Source organism: Heptranchias perlo, chromosome 2, assembly GCF_035084215.1.
Source record: "Heptranchias perlo isolate sHepPer1 chromosome 2, sHepPer1.hap1, whole genome shotgun sequence".
Taxonomy (NCBI): Eukaryota; Metazoa; Chordata; class Chondrichthyes; order Hexanchiformes; family Hexanchidae; genus Heptranchias; species Heptranchias perlo.
In genome coordinates this window covers 95516486-95538945 of record NC_090326.1, presented here as the reverse complement: position 1 = coordinate 95538945, position 22460 = coordinate 95516486, and the positions used below count along the sequence as shown (strand labels likewise).

General features: G+C 42.1%; 1 protein-coding gene across 2 annotated transcripts in view; it reads left to right on the top strand.

Annotated features, from left to right (window-relative positions):
• vps50 (VPS50 EARP/GARPII complex subunit) overlaps window positions 1-22460 on the top strand; it is a 186254-nt gene that overhangs the window by 80911 nt on the left and 82883 nt on the right. For both annotated transcript variants that reach the window (XM_068004517.1, XM_068004512.1), the window contains exon 13: window positions 16894-17026. In XM_068004517.1, the coding sequence (XP_067860618.1) occupies window positions 16894-17026 (133 nt within the window). The remainder of the gene's footprint in view (window positions 1-16893; window positions 17027-22460) is intronic.

The following is a 22460-nucleotide window of genomic DNA, read 5'->3' as shown; positions in this document are numbered from 1 at the left end:
GACAGAGGCGCTGGGTATTCTGCGGCGAGTGACTCACCTCCTGACTCCCCAAAGCCTTTCCACCATCTACAAGGCACAAGTCAGGAGTATGATGGAATACTCTCCACTTGCCTGGATGAGTGTAGCTCCAACAGCTCTCAAGAAGCTCACCATCCAGGACCAAGCAGCCCGCTTGATTGGTACTCCATCAACCACCCGAAATATTCACTCCCTTCACCACCGGCACACCGTGGCCGCAGTGTGTACCGTCTACAGGATGCACTGCAGCAACTCGCTAAGGCTTCTTCGACAGCACCTCCCAAACCCGCGACCTCTACCACCTAGAAGGACAAGGGCAGCAGGCACATGGGAACAACACCACCTGCATGTTCTCTTCCAAGTCACACACCATCCCGAATTGGAAATATATCGCCGTTCCTTCATCGTCGCTGGGTCAAAATCCTGGAACTCCCTTCCTAACAGTACTGTGGGAGAACCTTCACCACACGGACGGCAGTGGTTCAAGAAGGCGGCTCATCACCACCTTCTCAAGGGCAATTAGCGATGGGCAATAAATGCTGGCTATGCCAGCGACGCCCACATCCCATGAACGAATAAAAAAAAAGATAGTCACGAATAAATCCAATAGGGAATTCAGGGTGGTAAGAATGTGGAACGCGCTACCACAAGGAGTAATTGAGGCAAATAGCATAAATGCATTTAAGGGGAAGTTAGATAAGCACATGAGGGAGAAAGGAATAGAAGGGTTCGATAAAGCAAGGAGGGTGGAGGCCCATGTAAGTGCCGGCATGGACCAATTGGGCCGAGTGGCCTGTTTCTGTGCTGTAGATTCGATGTACCTCGATGTAATTCTTCAGTCATTCCCAAGGTACTTACAGCAGGTGATGGCTAGTATTGGCAGGGAGTTAGTTTAACTTGGCAGACGGTCAAAGTATGTACTCTGCTTCGGCACAGTCTGCTAATACAACTCTTAACAGCTGCCAATAACAATACATACCTGAATTAATGAATAACAGTTTGAAGAGTTTGATATAAAATGGCCTTTTTTTAATCATATTGCAAGTTCAGTACATATTTTTGGCACCATGCCACATTGATATTGAGGCCTGCAAGAGCTTAATTCTATTGAGCTTCTTCCTAATCTGTGTATATATGTAAAATGTGTCTGTAACTAGTACAAATAGAAGCTATGGTATTTTAGTTATATAAATATCAGGAAATGTTTAAATATAAATAAAAAGTTTATGCTTCTAAAAGTTCAACTGTATGAATTTTACTAAATAAACCGTTTGAATTTGATATCCTGTGGCATTGCTCATGAAGAAAAGCTCAAGGCAGTCAGAAGACCCTGTTGAAAGGGAGGGATGAGAGACCCTTTGAGTTGGGGGAAAGAGAGGGAGAGAAACTGATGGAGCAGATCTCTGCCAGGAGCGGAAGAGATGCTTGCCCATGTTGTAAAACAGCAAATATTCTGACTTGCTCTTTATTTCCCATTTTTGATATCGCACCAATCATAGTGCATAAATTGTTGCTCCTCAACTATTTTATCTCCTCAGATTGCACATTTTTTTTGCTCAATCACATTGCAAAATATTTTCTTGGCAGTTCAGTCATCATGATAGTTCCTCAGCCACTCTACTCTATATACCCCTAAAAATATAATCCCTTAATATAAACAAACAAAACATTCAACATTTCAGAAAAAAAATCACCAAACTTAACCATCCCATCTTCCAGTGTAGGCTTAACACATCAGTTACACTAGTTGATTAAAACACCAATTGAACCAGTTGTTGGATGATTCAGTTTAAAATGGGTATTCCACCTGTGCTCCAAACCAGGTTTATTCCTGCGGATGGAATTAAGTTAGTCCAATTCAGTATAACAAATTTTTGTATTGCATATTAGTGCATTACTCTGAATGTACACATTAGAAATAGATACAAGAGTAAAATGTACATAGGTTAAATATTCTTATCTGTTGCAACTGGAACAGTCAAGCTGCCCTCTTAATAAATATATTGATAGCACCTACAAAATTATCAAGTGGCATAAATGATACTCCTGGAAAGTAAGTTCTTCAGGAGATTGAACAGGCCTGTTGAATAGTTCAAGTTTACATATTAAATGGTGTTGAAAATTGGCATGGAGGGGAAAAAGACATGAGACAGAAAAAGTAAGTTTTTACTTCAAGGGTAAGATTAATATTACAGGTGAAATTAATTTCAACTTATGTAAAACCGATGTACACAATTCACTGCAATCTTGTGTGGTATTTGTAAATAATTTTAAATGCAAGTTCTTCTGTAAATTAGACAGTTTTCAATGCAGTGATTGTACTGCTACATTGGTTTTGTTCACTAGTGCAACAATATTATAGTAATAAAAATTTTAACAGGATCTATGTTTTATAAAATACGCAATTGTATTCATTGATTTTTAGTAGTAAGTACAAATTATCAATCTTTCGAATGGCAAATTACTGAAACTATTTTTCCACAGGGTGTTTCACAATCCAGGGTAGGGTAGTACTCTGGGTGAGGGCACCTCAGTCATAGGAGAAGTTGGAATTTAGCATCTGTCCATTTCCTAATAGACATAAACACAAAACTGTCCCAAGCTTGGCACAAAGTTGGCAATCTCACTTTGAGAGGCCACAGGATGATTGGTCTGGGAAATGGAAATAATGTAACATTACTTCTGACAGGGCTGAAACAAATAGTTTTATTCTACAGCTAACTGTGCTACGCTGATATTGGGTGCCCAAAAATGGAAATCATTCCATTCCCAAACGTTAACATTCCTAATTTTGATTAGTGCAAAGGATACTTAAGTGCTGCTGTACATTTTTCATGGACGTTAGTAAGTGTTACATGTTCCTACTCATGTTTACTGTCACTCTTTCCTGTAATATATCCTTAATCTTGTTCGGCTTTCATTGGACAATTGTCCCTTCCACAAGTTTTTAGAAACCTGAGCTGGGTGGTGACTGGTGGTTTGGAGGAGACTGGAATTGGAGCAGAAGCCTAGATTAGTCAGCAAATATTTATTTTCCAAAGGAATGTCTTCCAAAAACACCAACTTTTAATCTTGAACACATAAGCTGATTCAGTTGAAAAGGAGGAAGATGTTGTTGAGCAGGGGAGGCCCCCTGAATCTAGTAAATGGAAGGATGGTGTTGCATGGTAACTTGCATGGTAAGTCTTAAAATTTTGAAGGATGGATACATCTTGGAAGCTTCAGAGTTTGCCAACTATGTGGTATACATTGTATGTGGAGAAGACTAAAGATGTGAGAATTATTTCACTTTCAGTGAGTTACTCAGTCCAATCCATTATTAAAGACAATGTCTTATTTCATATTATTGGAACTTGGGCCTGACCATTTAAGAATCAACTGGCCATTATAGGAGTGGTTGCTCAATGCACTGCCTCTGCCTCTCCCCCAGCTCCACCTCCCCCCACCCCCCTAACCAAAAAAAACCTCTTAGATTTTTGATGCAGAACTGCATTAGAAACTAGCACAAACAGAACTTTTGATTTGTTCAGTGGTAAATCGAAATAGAATCACTGATTCTTCTTCATGTGCTCAGTCTTTGCAGGCCAGTAGGGCCTTCCATCATCTATTGCATTAATTGCCCTCTACAGTTCCAGTGACTTACTTCTATTCTGCAATGCATGCATATGGCTATGCCCTAAATCATCTTTTGTTGGCGGCAGATCTCAGTGTCAGCTCCTACATCTGATGCATTCAGTTAAGTATCAACATTTTTCCAGTTTTGTTTTGAAGTTTAGATTTTTCTCCACAGCTTATTTCAATTTCATATTAAAGCTTGTCTAGTTGGGTAACTTTTGTAAAGTTCCACACATTTTTTCTTACACAGAGTCACTGATACTATCTTAGGTCATGTTTACCACTAAGGCCTACCTTGGTTGTTTGACTATGGCGGACTTTGATCTTCGATTGATGCCTGCTCCAAGTTTTAAATTTTACATGGAATGTTGTGGATTGTATCCAGTAACAACAGTTGGCTTAATTATCTTATATTGTTGTATGACTTAATCAAAGTATGAAGCTTGCTTAATACTCAGCACCAAGTGTTCAATGTATGCAGTCATTCACTGGAAAGGCTATCTTGCTGTGAGAATATTCAAGCTTATTAAATGCAGTTGCATAGTGACTATGGGTTCTGGTTGTGGATCGAAACAGTCCTCAACTAGGCTGGATAAGAAATGAGTGTTGGATATAATTCCAAAAATAATGCACTGGCCAACCTATTTTTCACATGGATTGCATGACTACGGCCAAGGTATAGGTCCTTCAAGAATCACAGAACTACCTCCAACATAGAGTAAAGGTCTGTCTAGCCTTTGGACTGGAACTCCAATACTAGTTGGGTCTCTGTGACTCGAGGCAGAGGTGAAGACGCCTTGGAGCCAAAAATCTGCCGCCTTTCAGGTGCTCTCCTGCCGTAAGTGCAATTGAAGGGCCTCAAATTAGGCCGGGACCTGGATATGCTGGGTCTTGGTCTTCCCTGACAGTTTCCGTGGGGCCTTGTAAGGTGCTCACCCCAGACATAGGAGAAAATATGGCTGGGGGGCAAGACTCTTAACTCTGGAAGTTGCTGCATCCGTGGCCTGGCACAACATCAACGGGCCAGTATGCCAAGTGAGACAGGCTGTACTGGCCTACTGAATGGTACAAGTGCAGCCACTTGTGGTCCAGGTTTGCATCGTGGCCTGCGATCCCAAAAATCTAAGCAATTTGGTTAGTTTTTTAAGCACCTTACACAGGTGTACGGTGTTAAAAAAAAACTAACATATTGTATGCTTTCTGCAGGGGGTGGGGCGGGGAGGCGGGGACAGCACCACCAGACCTGGCACTGCTGGGCACCTGAGATGTGTCTTTAGTGGCTCAGGTGATCACCTGGGGTATTTAAATTGGATGACTGCCCCTTGACCCTGCAAACTTTGGCAAGATCAGTGTCACAGGTCATGGATGAGCACTTAAGTCAGGCTGCTGGGGCCCTAGATTTTCACCCCCTGTATGTTGATATAAACTCTGTAATGTTCAGAAAATTCTGTCACCTCCAACGCGCAGCCAGTTGACTTGGGCTCATCTTTGGGCTTGATTCAAGTTGCAAATCTGCTTGAGACAGCCTTGGCTGCTGAGTCCACCCGCCAACACCTGCAGAGGTCCAGTCGAAGAGTTTTTGTTTGATCTAATGCCTATTTGCTTTTTCAGCAGAACTTCCTCATCTTTCCTGAGTAGGAAGAAAGAAGCTGCCTTGTTCAAAACCCTGTACTCTTCAAAGTGAAAACTGAAAATTGTTAGTGTAGAGGGATCATATTGTTGGCGGACTTCAGTTAGAAAACATCTGGGATATGATTCATAAAAATTAAGCTAAACCTGAGATACAGTTGTACCTACATCTCTGGGATCTACATGTATGGAGTCAGTATTCTGTGATGAAATTAGTTGGGATGACTCGAGATTGATTTCAGAGTACATTTCATATTAAAGCAAATAGTGAGGTTTTATTTTAAATTAATTTACTGAATAGATTTGGCTAGAATATAACACACATTGTTAATTTTATTTAATGCAACAATGTAAAAATGATACAAGACTAAATTAATTCATATTGACAAAAAATGAATTTATATAGTTAATTGAGAAGAAACTAGGAGTAGAAAGGTGTATTGTATAAACATAAAAATAGGAAAGATAATAAAGGTATATAACATTTACGTTGGAAACATTTATAATGCATTTAAGTGATGAACGGTTATTGGACCACAATCGTCTCTTGGGTTGCTTGGGAATCATAAAGATTATTGCATAAATAGAATGTAGTTAGCACTTTTCCACAATTGGTACTCATTGCTGTGAACTGTACTTAGCTGGACTGAAAAATGTTGCAGTGGTATTGTGAAGAACGATTTGCTGCTCAACATGGACCAGCAGTGGCTCATTTTGTTGGCTGAGTAACCTGATAATCTGCCAAATGCCTCACTATACAGATGTGAATTCTGTCTGTACCACACACACAGAATGAGGTTAGAAAATATGAATGTGCCTGAATAAGTATAAACTAGCAATTTACAAAAAAAAATCCCATTTGACACAACTAACTGTTATAAAACGATTGACATGCATTTGACTTTGGCATAGGAGAGTATTCCAGTGTAAGAATTCATGCGCTCTATGATAGAATGGGGTCAGAATTATTGCAGATTAAACCTTGAGGCAACAGACCACCAATTCAGGCATTAAACTGCAACCATTGTTGTGTGCTTGCTCGTTCTCTGAAGAATAAATTTACCACTTTTAAAATTGATTATCGGCTTTCCCATGGTGTTGCTCGCTGTGAATTGAGGTAGCCGTTGCTTTACAACAACAGGTGTATCATATAGTGCGCAACGTTTTGGATAATGACAGGAGGTATGTTTGTTGGCGGTCCTTTCTTAATGGACATAACCTAACATAAAAGGACTGCCTTTAGGAAAGCTCTGTACTGCTACAGTGGAGCTGTTTTTGTATGTGACCTGTCATCTTTTAAGCGTCAACTGCTTTGGCCACAACTGGAATATTGTGTCCACTTCTGAGCACTGCACTTTAGGAATGATGTGAAGACCTTAGAGAGGGTGCAGAAGAGATTTACTAGAATTTATGATTCCAGGGATGAGGGACTTCAGTTACGTGGATAGACTGGAGAAGCTGGGGAGGTTGTTCTTGGAGCAGAGAAGGTTGGGAAGACATCTGATAGAGGTATTCAAAATCATGAAGGGTCTAGACAGAGTAGATAGAGAGAAACTCTTCCCATTGATGAAGGATCAAGAAACCAGAGGACATAGATTTAAGGTGATTGGCAAAAGAACCAAAGGCGACATGAGAAAAAACTTTTATACAGTGAGTGGTTGTGATCTGGAACGCACTGCCTGAAGGGGTTGTGGAGGCAGATTCAATCATGGCTTTTTAAAGGGAATTGGGTAAATACTTGAAGGGAAAAAAATTGCAGGGCTACAGGGACAGGGCCGGGGAGTGGGACTAGCTGGATTGCTCTTACAGAGAGCCGGCATGGACTCGACGGGCTGAATGGCCTCTTTCCGTGTTGTAACCATTCTATGATTCTGTAACTACTCCTTGTGCGAGTGTGCTCTAAATACAATAACTTGCATTTACATTGTGCCTTTACCGTAGCAAAATGTCCCAAGGCGCTTCACAGGAGTGTTATCAGACAACAAAAAAATAGGTACATGTTGAAATCAATTGGGAGCTAGTTGCTTTCTCTAGGGGAGCTTTGTCATTAGATTGGTAGCTGCTTGTAAAACTCCTGCTCTTCCCCTTTCGGAGAGACTAGTAAGAGAAACAGGAACTTTGGGGCTGAGTGCAAAGGCTAGAATGGAGTTTGTGGACTGGAATTAACAAATGGAATGGAGTTGGTGGAAGGCTGGGGCTTGGAAGCAGAGCTGTTGGTATTGGGGACTGGCAGTGCACTAGGAGGAAGAGGTAGGTCTAGGGTCTACAGCACTCAGGAGGGAGGTCTGGCACCCGGAAGCAGTAGAGTGAGACAAAAGTTGCCAATGATCAGACTTCCAACAAGGTTAGATATGTAACACCATTATCTGTCAATAAATCAAGCACACAATTGCAACAAGGCAATAGACTGTCTTGCCTGAAATGTACTTATATCAGATTTGGATGTGGCTATCATCACTCCATGTAAAACCTGTAGCATACCACGCAGTGTCAGAGTTTGTATATCTATCTGTAAGGTATTAAGATTTTTGTGTCAAGCATGGTTGTCACAATTACTTTCTGTGGTTTTTGTCATGCTTGGGTGTTCCATTTAATTATGAGGTATGTCTACTTATCATTATACTTATATTTTAGTCCTCCAAACACTTAGCGGTGCTATAGCACCTCCAAACAGTCTCATAACGACTCAAAATTACCTCTGCTGCCGACTGATATTTATATATCTATATATTAAAAATCCTGCATAGGGCATGCACTTCATATCCAGCAAGCTTACTTTCTGTTATAATTTTTGATCACACTTCTGTGTCAATACTTACTATTAAATTGTCAACGCTTCCCATTCAATTTTGGTATGTAAACTGTCACTATGTAAACAGCCCCTCCCACCATTGGTAGCACTATGGCGGATTCACTCATGTCTGGATGCCATTTTTTTTGTTTCTGAAACTGCGCATGTTGATTTCAATTTTTTTTGCGATATTCCTTTGTGCTTTCTTCATTGAGCCATTTTAAGCCCCCTAGCAATTCTGTCATGCTTCCTTCTGGCCATTCTAATCCTGTTACTACTTCTCCCTTTTTCTTGCCTGTCCTGCTTTGACCCGCTGTAGCACAGCTCCCAGACCCCACTGCCACTTTTACCTGCCTGGCCTTGCTCCCCCTTCTGCCTGTCAGCCAACTACATTTCTCTTCCCTGTCCTCTCCCTCCCTGGGCTTTGAAAATTTCCCCACTTGGGTGAGAAAGCCAGTGTGATGAATTGAATTTTGCCTAGGTTGTTTGATCAGATTGTTTTGATAATGCTATATTCAGTTTATAAGGGGTTAACTCAGTTATAAGTGGGATTTTTTTCTCAACAATAAGCTGGCATCCTGAAAGTTAATTTGGGATCACAATAGTGTTTTGATGTGTTTAATTAGTAATAGAGAGGTAGATCATTCTTTGTAACACCCAAGGGCCCAGGTGCCATTCCATTCCATTTGCACAGCTCAGGGCTAAGGCCAACATTTGGGAACCTCCTGCTTGCACATTGAAGGCTAGGTATTCACCTCAAGGTTGTAACTGTGATTGACACCTAAATTAGACTGAGCCCTCCATCTCAGAGACTTAAAGGGGGGGGGGGGGGAAAGGCAGTTCCCAGAGTGTTTTTGCAGCCTGTGTTTTTATAAGTGTGAACCAGCTTAGTTTTGAGAGATTAAGCTAGTGAAGGTGAGCCTATATTAATAGAGCTAGTAAATTGTCTTCAAAATTTTACATAACCGAGATGTGTAGGAAAATTGATTGTTCACACTATGAAAACTGTATACTGTTCGTTCATGTATTTTATGTGAAATGACCCAGTAGATGGTTTGAAGATGTGTTTCCATAAAGGGCTATTTCAGTCTGCCTTCCCAAAAAAGAGGAGGATTCATGTGGTGCATCGTGATACAGTTCAGTAGCTGGCCTACGGAGTAAGGGCTCTTGGTTATGCTCCCTGGATTATGCCATTGTTCAACAAGATAGTGAGTAGAAAATGTTGCACTCCCAGCTCTACCTCACCACCACCACTCTCGGCCCCTCCACTGCCTCTGTTTGTCAGACTGCTTGACCGACATGAGCCACAATTTCCTCCAATTAAACATTGGGAAGACCGAAGCCATTGTCTTTGGCCCACGCCACAAACTCTGTTCCCTAGTTACCGATTCCATCCCCCTCCCTGGCCACTATCTCAGGCTAAACCAGACTGTTGGCAAACTCAGCATCCTATTTGATCCTGAGCTGAGCTTCTGACCGCCTGCTTCCACCTCCGTAACATCGCCCGTCTCTGCCCCTGCCTCAGCTTATCTGCTGCTGAAACCCTCATCCATACTTGTGTTACCTCCAGACTCGACTATTCCAATGCTCTCTTGGCTGGCCTCCCATCTTTCACCCTCCACAAACTTGAGCTCAACCAAAACTCTGCTACCTGTATTCTAACCTGCATCAAATCCCACTCACCCAATATCCCAGTGCTCGCTGACCTACCTTGGCTCCCGGTTCACCAACGCGTCAATTTTAAAATTCTCATCCTCGTGTTCAGATGCTTCCATGACCTCGCCCCTTCCTATGTTGGTAACCTCCTCTAGCCCTACAACCTTCCAAGAACTCTGCGTTCCTCCAACTTTGGCCTCTTATGGATCCCCCACTCTCTTTGCCCCATTGTTGGCGGCCGTGTCTTCCGCTATCTCGGTCATAAGTTGTAGAATTCTCTCCCTGAACATCTCTGTCTCTCCACCTCACTCTCCTCCTTCAAGACATTCCTTAAAACTTACTACTTTGACAAAGCTTTTAGTCACCTGCCCTAATATCTCCTTTGGCTTGGTGTCAATTTTTGTCGTCTTATGCTCCTATGAAGCGCATTGGGGCGTTTTAATACGTTAAAGTTGTTATATAAATGCAAGTTTTGTAGGTTGTAGCAGATGCAAGATCTGTTTATGGGAGTGACTGGTGATGTTGAACTAGAGAGAATATCTAGTGCATCAATTCAAAATTTGACAATGTTATACTTTTTAAAGTGCTTAACTGTAAAAGCCAGCAAATACACTATAAGCATCATGAGTGCTTTAAGAAGTGAAAAGCCAATTTTACCAGATCAGTAGGGAAACCAGCAAAGAGAAGAGGAGCAGATGTCTGGGCAAAAGTGGTAGTAGGATCTGGGAATATGTCTGTGATAAGTCAATGCAGTGCAGATTCCCCATTGATCAGGGAAAACTAGCTTTATATCATTTAAAACATTCATACTACTTCTACTATATTTGCAGACTATAGTCCCATCCCCTGCCCCTGCTTGTTCTCTGTTTTCACTTGTGCTGCTTTTAATGGCTGGGGTTCTGCTCACGTTTGATTTCCTGAACTCCTTTGCCATCAGGACTGCGCTGCTCTGCCTGACTACTTTTTTGACTCTGCTCAGGTTCTCAATCTCCCAAGTTTTTTCAAATAAAATTGTTGGACTATAACCTGATGTTGTAAGATTCTGTGTACATTTGTCAACCCCAGTCCATCACCGGCATCTCCATCCCAAGTTTAAGGTAATCTGTTCCAGCCTTCAGTGCCCATCCCCCACCTGCAGCTGTTACCCGCTGGGCTTCAGGCCTGCACTCCAGTGCACTGCTGGGTTCTCAGCTGTACTCTGCTGCTGAGTTGAGCCCTGGGCTATTCCTGGGCCATATTCCATTTGTCTGGTTTCTGGGCTTTGCTGTAACCTGCTTTCTACTGTATTATCTGCTGGACCACTTCTGCGAGCTCAATGTCTGCTCTGTTGCGACTTTTCAATCTACACTGAATTAGCTCTAGTCTGTTCCTGCAGGATCCTATCCTACTCTGGATGCTGCTCCCATGCTGCTGAATGTTCTTTGCTTTGTTGATAGCCACTTGCTTCCTTTGGCTGCTGAGTCTGCTGTGCTCCAATTGTCCTTCAGAATTCTTCCATCACCCTTTGCCGGACTGGGTTGGATCGGCTCCGTAAACTTTGCTGTCGTTTCTGATCTTGTGCTTCTCGTTTCCTGGACCCAAGCCCATTACTTGTCTTTCATTTTTTCTTTTGTCTTAGGTGGGCAACTGTGCACAGCAAGATTTCACAAACAGCAAAGAACTGCATCTGTGAGCATAAGTAATTGTCCTCTCATAGGGCTAATTAACATGGTATCAGCTGTGGCTCAGTGGTAGCGCACTCACCTGATTCAGAAAGTTGTGGGTTCAAGTTCCACTCCAGAGATTTGAGCATATAATCCAGGCTGACGCTCTAGTGCAGTACTGAGGGAGTTCTGCACTGTCAGAGGTGCCATCTTTCAGATGAGACGTTAAACCGAGGCCCTGCCTGACCCCTCAGGTGGACGTAAAAGATCCCATGTTACTACTTTGAAGAAGAGCAGGGGAATGTTAAATCTCACCTTAACCTTCTCTGCTCTAAGGAGAACAACCCCAGTTTCTCCAGTGTCTCCGTGAAACATAAAGTCATGCCACCTTTATTTCTTCCCTCTCTTTGTTCTCCCAATCCCTAACCCAACGCATCACCACTCATCTGCCTTCCTACTCTGCAACCGTCACCCCAAGCTTGAATTACCATTGGATCAGCCCACAGCTATGCCTTAGCATTCACCGAAGGGCCCATTGAGGCACCTGTCATTGCCTTCTTATGAACAGCAACCTCCTCTCTTGCTGACCTTCCTACCCGCTGGGGACTAATCTTGCCAATCACCATCTCCTCCTGCTCACTGCATCCACCAATACCTCCATGGACTCACCACCCCTCTCTGCTATTCTCTTCAGAATATCTGTTCACTCATGAACAAGGCCCCTGCTATCCACAACCTTATTATGGAGGATTGCATTGACATCATGGCTTTGACTGAAATTTGGCTCACAGATGGTGACACCTTGCCCTTACAGAAGCCTCCCTGCCTGGCTATACTTTCCACCACCTGCCCTGTCCAAACTGGCAATGTGGCTCTTGCATACGTTGGATATAGAGAAACTATTTCTTGTGTTGGGGGAATCAAGAACAAGGGGACATAATCTTAAAATTAAAGCTAGGCCATTTAGAAGCAAAATCAGGAAGCACTTTTTCATACAAAGGGTAGTAGAAATCTGGAACACTCTCCCAAAAGGCTGCGGATGCTATGATAATTGGCTTTCAAGACTGAGATAGATAGATTATTGTTAGGTAAGAGTATTAATGGATATGGAGCAAAGGTGGGTAAATAGAGTTGAGATGCGGATCGGCCATGATCTAATTGAATGGCGGAGCTGGCTTGAGGGGCTGATTGGCCTACTATTCCTAATGTTCCCAAGACGAAGTCCCACCAACATTTGAGTACTACAAAGGAAGGTGGTTGTTCTTGTACCCACCATTCTTCTTATACCTAAAAATGAGGTGCCAACCTGGTGAAGCTACAACACGGGACCACATGCATGCTAAACAGCGGATGCAACATGCTATAGACAGAGCTAAGCGATTCCATGACCAACGGATCAGATCCAAGCTCTGCAGTCCTGCCACATCCAGTCATGAATGATGGTGGACGATTAAACAACTAACGGGAGGGGGAGGCTCTGCGAACATCCCCATCCTCAATGATGGCAGAGTCCAGCATGTGAGTGCAAAAGATAAGGCAGAAGTGCCGAGTGATTCATCTCGGCCTCCTCCTGATATCCCCACCATCACAGAACCCAGTCTTCAGTCAATTCGATTCACTCCACGTGATATCAAGAAACGGCTGAGTGCACTGGATACAACAAACGCCCTGACAACATTCCGGCTGAGTTGCTGAAGACTTGTGCTCCAGAACTAGCCGCACTTCTAATCAAACTGTTCCAGTACAGCTACAACACTGGCATCTACCCGACAATGTGGAAAATTGCCCAGGTATGTCCTGTCCACAAAAAGCAGGACAAATCCAATCCGGCCAATTACCGGCCCATCAGTCTACTCTCAATCATCAGCAAAGTGATGGAAGGTGTCGTCGACAGTGCTATCAAGCGGCACTTACTCACCAACAACCTGCTCACCGATGCTCAGTTTGGGTTCCGCCAGGACCACTCAGCTCCAGACCTCATTGCAGCCTTGGTCCAAACATGGACAAAAGAGTTGAATTCCAGAGGTGAGGTGAGAGTGACTGCCCTTGACATCAAGGCAGCATTTGACCGAGTGTGGCACCAAGGAGCCCTAGTAAAATTGAAGTCAATGGGAATCAGGGGGAAACTCTCCAGTGGCTAGAGACATACCTAGAACAAAGGAAGATGGTAGTGGTTGTTGGAGGCCAATCATCTCAGCCCCAGGACATTGCTGCAGGAGTTCCTCAGGGTAATATCCTAGGCCCAACCATCTTCAGCTGCTTTATCAATGACCTTCCCTCCATCCTAAGGTCAGAAATGGGGATGTTCGCTGACGACTACACAGTGTTCAGTTCCATTTGCAACCCCTCAGATAATGACGCAGTCCGTGCCCGCATGCAGCACGACCTGGACAACATCCAGGCTTGGGCTGATAAGTGGCAAGTAACATTCGTGCCAGGCAAAGACTATTTCCAACAAGAGAGAGTCCCTAACCACTTCCCCTTGACATTCAACGACATTACCATTGGCGAATCCCCCACCATCAACATCCTGGGAGTCACCATTGACCAGAAACTTAACTGGACCAGCCACATAAATACTGTGGCTACAAGAGCAGGTCAGAGGCTGGGTATTGTGCAGCGAGTGACTCATCTCCTGACTCCTCAAAGCCTTTCCACCATCTACAAGGCACAAGTCAGGAGCATGATGGAATAATCTCCATTTGCCTGGATGAGTGCAGCTCCAACAACACTCAAGAAGCTCAACACCATCCAGGACAAAACAGCCCGCTTGATTGGTACCCCATCCACCACCCTAAACATTCACTCCCTTCACCACCGATGCACCGTGGCTGCAGTGTGTACCATCTACAGAATGCACTGCAGCAACTCGCCAAGGCTTCTTTGACAGCACCTCCCAAACCCGCGACCTCCACCACCTGGAAGGACAAGGACAAGGGCAGCAGGCACATGGGAACACCACCATCTGCACGTTCCCGTCTAAGTCACACACCATCCCGACTTGGAAATATATCGCCATTCCTCCATCGTCACATGGTCAAAATCCTGGAACTCCCTACCTAACAGCACTGTGAGAGAACCTTCACCACACGGACTGCAGCGGTTCAAGAAGGCGGCTCACCCACCTTCTCAAGGGCAATTAGGGATGGGCAATAAATGCTGGTCTTGCCAGCAACGCCCACATCCCATGAACGGATTAAAAAAAACTCTTGAATATTGGATGAAGACTGGAAGATACGAAGCACATATGAATCCTGATGTGTGAAATATGGAGCAGGATAGTTCAGGACCCTGTAATATACGAACTGTGTATATGAAGCCTAAAAGTAATATCTACACTATATCGTATGCATATGTCATACATTCATCAGTGTTGCAGACTATGCAATGCATACACTAATTATATTAAAAAAATTATTGAAAGTCTTGTTTAGGGAGTATGCTTTCTGTCCTCAAACCTTCCTGTTATCAGAATTTTTGGTCATATTTTTCTGTCAACATTTACCATTGTAAATTGCAATGCCAACGCTTCCCATTCAGTTTTGCTGCTAACTGTCAGTGTAGTTGTAGGCTTTGGATGCTAGGTGGAAGTTTGAAGCAACTTATGAAGAACCTTTATAAAACACTGGTTCGGCCACAACTGGAGTATCGTGTCCAGTTCTGGGCACCGCACTTTAGGAAAGATGTGAAGGCCTTAGAGAGGATGCAGAAGAGATTTACTAGAACGGTTCCAGGGATGAAGGACTGGAGAAGCTAGGGTTGTTCTCCTTAGAGCAGAGAAGGTTGAGAGGAGATTTGATCAAGGTATTCAAAATCATGAAGGGTCTAGACAGAGTAGATAGAGAGAAACTGTTCCCATTGGCAGAAGGGTCAAGAACCAGAGGACATAGATTTAAGGTAATTGGCAAAAAAACCAAAGGCGACATGAGGGAAAACGTTTTTACACAGCGAATGGGTAAGTTCTGGAATGCACTGCCTGAGGGGGTGATGGAGGTAGATTCAATTGTGGCTTTCAAAAGGGAATTGGATAAATACTTGAAAGGAAAAAATTTTCAGGGCTACGGGGAAAGTGCAGGAGAGTGGGACTAACTGGATTGCTCTTACAGAGAGCTGGCACGGACTCAACAGGCAGAATGGCCTCCTTCCATGCTGTAACCATTCTATGATTCTAACTTTCTGAAGTCTCCATACTCAGTCACTGTCTTGTGTATTATATATATATCTATATATAATGTTTTGATTCTTTTTGTGGTGATTTCCTGATTGTTTTTCCCGTCTGTTTAGCGTAATGGGGTATTTGAATCAATCAGAGCGGTTAACTTTGGTACTGTAATTTGAACCAATCACTTTTTTTATTCTGTGGCCATTTGATGTCGTGAGGGGGTGATTGTTTTGAACTATGAAATTGCAGACATGCACTAGATTTTTAATTGTAGACTGATAATTTAAAGTCAGTTTTTGTGCTAATAAAAATTTGAATCATCCAATAATTTGAATTAAACACAAATAACATTGCAAAGTGGGAATTTAGTTTTTTAAAACAAATTGGAATTCAGATAATTTGAAGCACGTGACTTAGAATTAAGAGGAATGTATGATACATCCTGAGGAATGGAGGACTGTATTGGGGTGGTGTCCACCAGCCAGTTAGATTATAGCATTTTAATGAACTTGATTTTATATTTTTGATACAGAATATCTGACTGGACCAAATCTAATATAATGGGAATTGAATGGGCAAGAGTGTTGAGTACAATGTTGTTAGTCCTTGAGGACTTGTGCTTGAATCCATCTGTGAATGTTAGAATGAAAGCTTCCACAGCCATAAATCAAATGAGTGAGCAGTCTTAATACGGAAAGGCATGCTTTCCAGAAACCAGGTGATGCTGGAGTGCTCTAGCCGATAATGTGAGAAAGTTGCAAAGATATTTGTCTTGAGCACTGACATTCTTCACCTCGAACAAAGTTCACCAAGTATAAAAATAAAAACTGTTATATTTTACAACATATTTAAGACATGTTATATCCTCGTATCAAGCAGAAATTGAGTGCACTCACCAATTGTCTCATACACATGAATTTATGGCTGTTGTCCATTTTCCAGGATTCAAAACAGTATCTGATCACATAAAGAGGAACTAATTTCTCTGTATTCAAATGACAATGAACTGTTCGAGTTTCATTCTGTTGTTTTAATCATGCAAGAATTCCTTGACATGTATTGTATCAAGCTATATGCAGTTTACTCCAGATAATTCAGTTTTTTTTTTCACTTAAAAGATTTAAATTCTCAGTAGTTTGAATTAAGCGATTTCTAATGAACAGGAGTAGACTGTATTGTCCCGTAAGTAGCATATTTCATAGAGTACAGAAAGGTGATATTAATATGATGTGCAATATGAATATTAAAGGCTTTACCAGAATCCCTTCTAATTCACTAAGTATATATGCAGCAGCCAAATATTAGACTATAGTTTATAAATATAATCTCCAAATTAAACTATCCTGGAAGAAGTCTCACAACTTTATTATTTCCTGCAGCATATTACTCCGGACAGCTACATTCCATGCCTCTCTGACCTTTGCAAAGCCCTATGGGAAGTCATGCTGAGCTACTATCGGACCATGTCGTGGCATGAGGATCATGACAACGAAGAGTCTGCCCCGGCTTCTGGTAGGGAATGAAGCCACATATGCACAAGTGCACTTTAAGCCTATAATGGAATATATGAAACAAGCTTTTTTTTTAGATCACCTGATACTTTAGTTTTGGTTCAGAATGGTTACACCAATAGAACTTTGTGAATGAAAAGCAAAATACTGCGGATGCTGGAAATCTGAAATAAAAACAGAAAATGCTGGAAATACTCAGCAGCTCAGGCAGCATCTGTGGAGAGAGAAACAGAGTTAATAATTTCAGGTCGATGATCTTTTGTCAGAACTGGAAGAACTTTGTGAATAATGTGTTGAGGTGATGCATCACATAATAATCTGTTAAATTGGTTTTTAATGGAATGAGTAGAGGTTCCTAATGTTCAAATAGAGATATCTGTATTAAAATTTAAGTTGTCACAATGAACAAGGAGACATCTGCTTATAAATATAGTAGAAAAAGCAAAATAAACACAGTGGAGGAAGACAATTAACAATTTAAAAAAATATTTTTAATCCCCTTTATAAATATTTTTCTCCTCTTTTGGATTCCTAGCCCCGCCCAATTCTGTGGCATCAAGAGAATAGAGAGGCAGGCAGCCTGCAGCCAGGCACTAGCAATCGTGGTATGTGGTTGCTGGGATGCACAAAAATTCTTAATCAGTTTTAATCAGTAGCCCCTTTTCACAATTTGATAAGCAGATGGCTCGGGTCATGACTTTTATCATCATGTTTCTGTGATAAGTATGCAGAAAGCATTTTATTTCTTTCCCTTGCTTAATTGTATGATTTAGTTAAAGCCACCTGGCAATGAGGTAAAAGGTTATAGAGATGACTTCCATCATATTGACGCAAAATATTGACTTCCAACGGCACCTAGACTTGTTCCTAAAATAAACTCAATGGCAAGCGATGGAATGCTTGCTAAATTTCAGGCATAACTATCATTTGTCATTTATCCAGAAGCCATATGCTTTCATACTTAAGATTCTTACTGTTTTTAATTCTACATAACCACACAAAAGGATGGAGACAAAAAAAATCTCAACTACATGGATTTAATATCCCATCAACGTTTTAGTACTTTGAACTCAGGAAAGCTATTTATATTTGGCTAAGTGGTTAATTGTAAACAATTTTACAACACCAAGTTATAGTCCAACAATTTTTATTTGAAATCTACAAGCTTTCGGAGGCTTCCTCCTTCCTCAGGTAAATGTCAAGAGCTCCTTGAAGCCTACGCATTTATACATATAGAACAATACATGGTGTTTACAGACTGCCCCTGCAACTGCCCGTTGCCAAGGCAATCACCGTGTTCAGACAGAGAGGTGTCACCTACAGAACCCCCGAATACACATTCAACAAAAAAACAAACAGGAAAAAAAACAGAGAGAGGCAGAAACATCCGGAAGGCAGAGAAAGCCAGCAAATGACCCATTATATTAAAAACAGATAGCTTTTGTTCGCTGGTGGGGTAACGTGTAGCGTGACATGAACCCAAGATCCCGGTTGAGGCCGTCCTCATGGGTGCGGAACTTGGCTATCAATTTCTGCTCGACGATTTTGCGTTGTCGTGTGTCTCGAAGGCCGCCTTGGAGAACGCTTACCCGAAGATCAGTGGCTGAATGTCCCTGACTGCTGAAGTGTTGCCAGATCATCGACACAGATACCACCATCACACGAGAGGACACCACCCACCAGGTGCATGGTTCATACTCCTGTGACTCGGCCAACGTTGTCTACCTCATACGCTGCAGAAAAGGATGCCCCGGAGCATGGTACATTGGCGAGACCATGCAGACACTGCGACAATGGATGAACGGACACCGCGCAACAATCGCCAGACAGGAGGGTTCCCTCCTAGTCGGGGAACACTTCAGCAGTCAGGGACATTCAGCCACTGATCTTCGGGTAAGCGTTCTCCAAGGCGGCCTTCGAGACACACGACAACGCAAAATCGTCGAGCAGAAATTGATAGCCAAGTTCCGCACCCATGAGGACGGCCTCAACCGGGATCTTGGGTTCATGTCACGCTACACGTTACCCCACCAGCGAACAAAAGCTATCTGTTTTTAATATAATGGGTCATTTGCTGGCTTTCTCTGCCTTCCGGATGTTTCTGCCTCTCTCTGTTTTTTTTCCTGTTTGTTTTTTTGTTGAATGTGTATTCGGGGGTTCTGTAGGTGACACCTCTCTGTCTGAACACGGTGATTGCCTTGGCAACGGGCAGTTGCAGGGGCAGTCTGTAAACACCATGTATTGTTCTATATGTATAAATGCGTAGGCTTCAAGGAGCTCTTGACATTTACCTGAGGAAGGAGGAAGCCTCCGAAAGCTTGTAGATTTCAAATAAAAATTGTTGGACTATAACTTGGTGTTGTAAAATTGTTTACAATTGTCAACCCCAGTCCATCACCGGCATCTCCACATCTTGGCTAAGTGGTAGCACTCTTGCCTCTGAGTCAGAAGGTTGTGGGTTCGAGTCCCACTCGAGAGTCTTGAGCACACAGCCTAGACTGACACTCCAGTGCAGTACTGAGGGAATGCTGTACTGTCGTCTTTCACATGAAACATTTAACCAAGTTCAAGTGGATGTAAATGATCCCATTGCACCATTTGGAGATGAGTAGGAGAATTCTCCCGTTGTCCTGGGCAACAATTATCCCTCAGCCAACGTTACTGAAGCAGATTATCTGGTCATTTATGTTATTGCTGTTTTGTGGGACCTTGATGTGCCCTAATTGGCTGCCGTATTTCCCTACATCACAACACTGTCTGCACTTCATAGCCAGTTGAGTACTTCTGAAGTTTTTTGTTTGGACATGCTGAGGTCATGAAAGGCGCTATATAAATGCAAGTTCTTTCTTTCCTTTCTTTATGGATAACCGATTATTTGTTGTTGGACAAATGCAGTGCCCCAAGCTGTAGCCCTAAACCTTACACAGCGCAGTGCTATGTATGAGACAAAGTGGGTTACAGTAAATCATGTCAGAATCACAAACTTCTTCCCTTTGGATATAGTAAAATAGTGTCCCAAATTCAATTTGTTTAGTAGGATTTAGTATTGCATTGTCTCTATTGAGATAATTTGATATTTAGAGAGATTTTCAAGTTTAGTGATATAATTAGTAATTTTTCTAGTTGAGTCATACAGAGAAATACATTATTGCTGCCTCTTTCCCAGCCCTCACTATTCAAAAGCAGCATACAGTACGTCCAATTCAAACTACTTCACACATGATCAGGAAAGGTAAGTATCTGACTTAATGTGGACTGTATGGTGCCTGAAAAGGCTTAAAGAATGGTAACATTGGGTTGGAGACTATTAATGGAACTATGGTTTTAAAGATGAGTATAGTCAAACATGGTCTTTGCCAATGTAATCTATAAGTCACTTATATATGAATATGTTTGCTACAGAGCCAGTTGCACCAATCAAGAGCAATTAAGTTACTGACTGTAAGCAAACCAATAAAAATGTTAGAATTTTCCAGCCTTCTTTTGGAATACTGTAGAGCTGTCTTGAACTTATGGGATGAATAAGATTGTTTTTATCGTTGTGTAGTATATTGGAACAGGAGTAGGTCATTCAGTCTCTCAAGCCTGTTCCACTATTCAATGAGATCATGACTGATCTGTATCCTAACTCCATTTACCTGCCTTGGCTCCATATCTCTTATTACCTTTGGCTAGCAAAAATCTATCGATCTCAGATTTAAAATTATGAATTGAGCTATCATCTACAGCTTTTTGTAGGAGAGTGTTCCACACTTCTACCACCCTTAGCGTGAAGTACTTCCTAACTTCTCTCCTGAATGGCCTGACTCTGATTTTAAGGTTGCATTCCCTTGTCCTGTGCTCCCCCACCAGCAGAAAAAGTTTGTCTCCATCTACCCTATCAATTCCTTTCAAAATCCTAAAAACCTCAATCAAATCATCCCTTAACCTTTTATATTCCAGGGAATACAAACCTAATTTATGCAATCTCTCTTCGTAATTTAACCCTTGGAGCCCTGGTAACATTCTGGTGAATCTGCGTTGCACTCCTTCCAAGGCCAATATATCCTTTCTAGGGTGCGATGCCCAGAACTGTACACAGTACTCCAGATGTGGTCCAACCGGGGCTTTGTATAGCTGAAGCAAAACTTACACCCCTTTTGTATTCTAGCCCTCTTGTTATAAAGGCTAACATTCCATCAGCCCTTTTGATTATTTTTTGTACCTGAACACTATATTTTAGTGATCTGTGTACATTGACCCCTAAATATCTTTGGACCTCCACTGTTCCTAGCTTTTCATCATTTAGAAAATACTCGGATCTATCCTTTTTTTGGTCCAAAATTGATGACCTCACACTTACCTGCGTTGAAATCCATCTGCCACAGTTTTGCCCACACACTTAATCTATCAATATTTCTTTATAATTTTATGCTCCCATCTACACTACTTAATATGCCACCAATCTTTGTCTCATCAGCATACTTGGATGTATGGATCTCTATTGTGTTTTCTAAGTCATTAATAAATATAGTGAATAGTTGAGGCCTCAGTGCAGATCCTTGTGGGACATTACTAGTCACTTCCTTCCAATTCGTGTACATACCCATTGTCCCTATTCTCTGTCTTCTACCTCCTAACCAGGTCAATAATTTGCCTTCAATTCCATGAGCTTTAATTTTAGCTAACAGTCCCTTATGTGGAATCTTAGCCAATATCCTATGTAGCTGATGGTGAGTAGTCTGATTTCCAGTGGAAGACTTCCTGCCTGTATACTTTGAGTGTACAGAATGAAGGTACAGAAATAGAAACAGAAAATACTAGACATGCATAACAGGTCAGTCAGCATGTGTAAAGAGAAAAGACAGCATATGGCATTTCAGATGTGTAATCCTTCATCAAAACTAAAGAGAAACAGGCCTATTAATAAGGCTGGAAAACATTGAGAGAAAAAGGAGGCAGAGGAGAGAATCAACACGTACTAATTAGGGAGGGAGCAATGAATGACTTGCAAATTGCTTAATAGAAAACTGTTAAAAAGAAAATGATCTTTTATATCATTTAAGTTGTTCTTTGGGTGTGCATGATGTTGACAAGGCTGAATTTATTACCCATCCCTAGTTGCCCTGAGGAGGTGGTAGTGGACCTTCTCCTTCGACTGCTGCATTCCTTGTGGTGATGGTGCTCCCATGATGTGGTAGAGCGAGAGCGCTATTCTCTGTTCCATTCATAGTGGAACTGTTTAGTTCTGTCTATAACTTGCTGCTTTTTCATAAAATGAAGCATAAACAACTTTTTTTTGTCTCCCCACTCTAGCCTAAGAATATGGGGGCTAATAGAGATATCCTCACAACCAAATTCTACCCTTTTCATTGGTCTAGACTGGTAGATCGTCACCTTTCCTTACCATGTACCAAGTTCAGCCTAAAGTACAGAATATCTTATTAGGCTGCTCC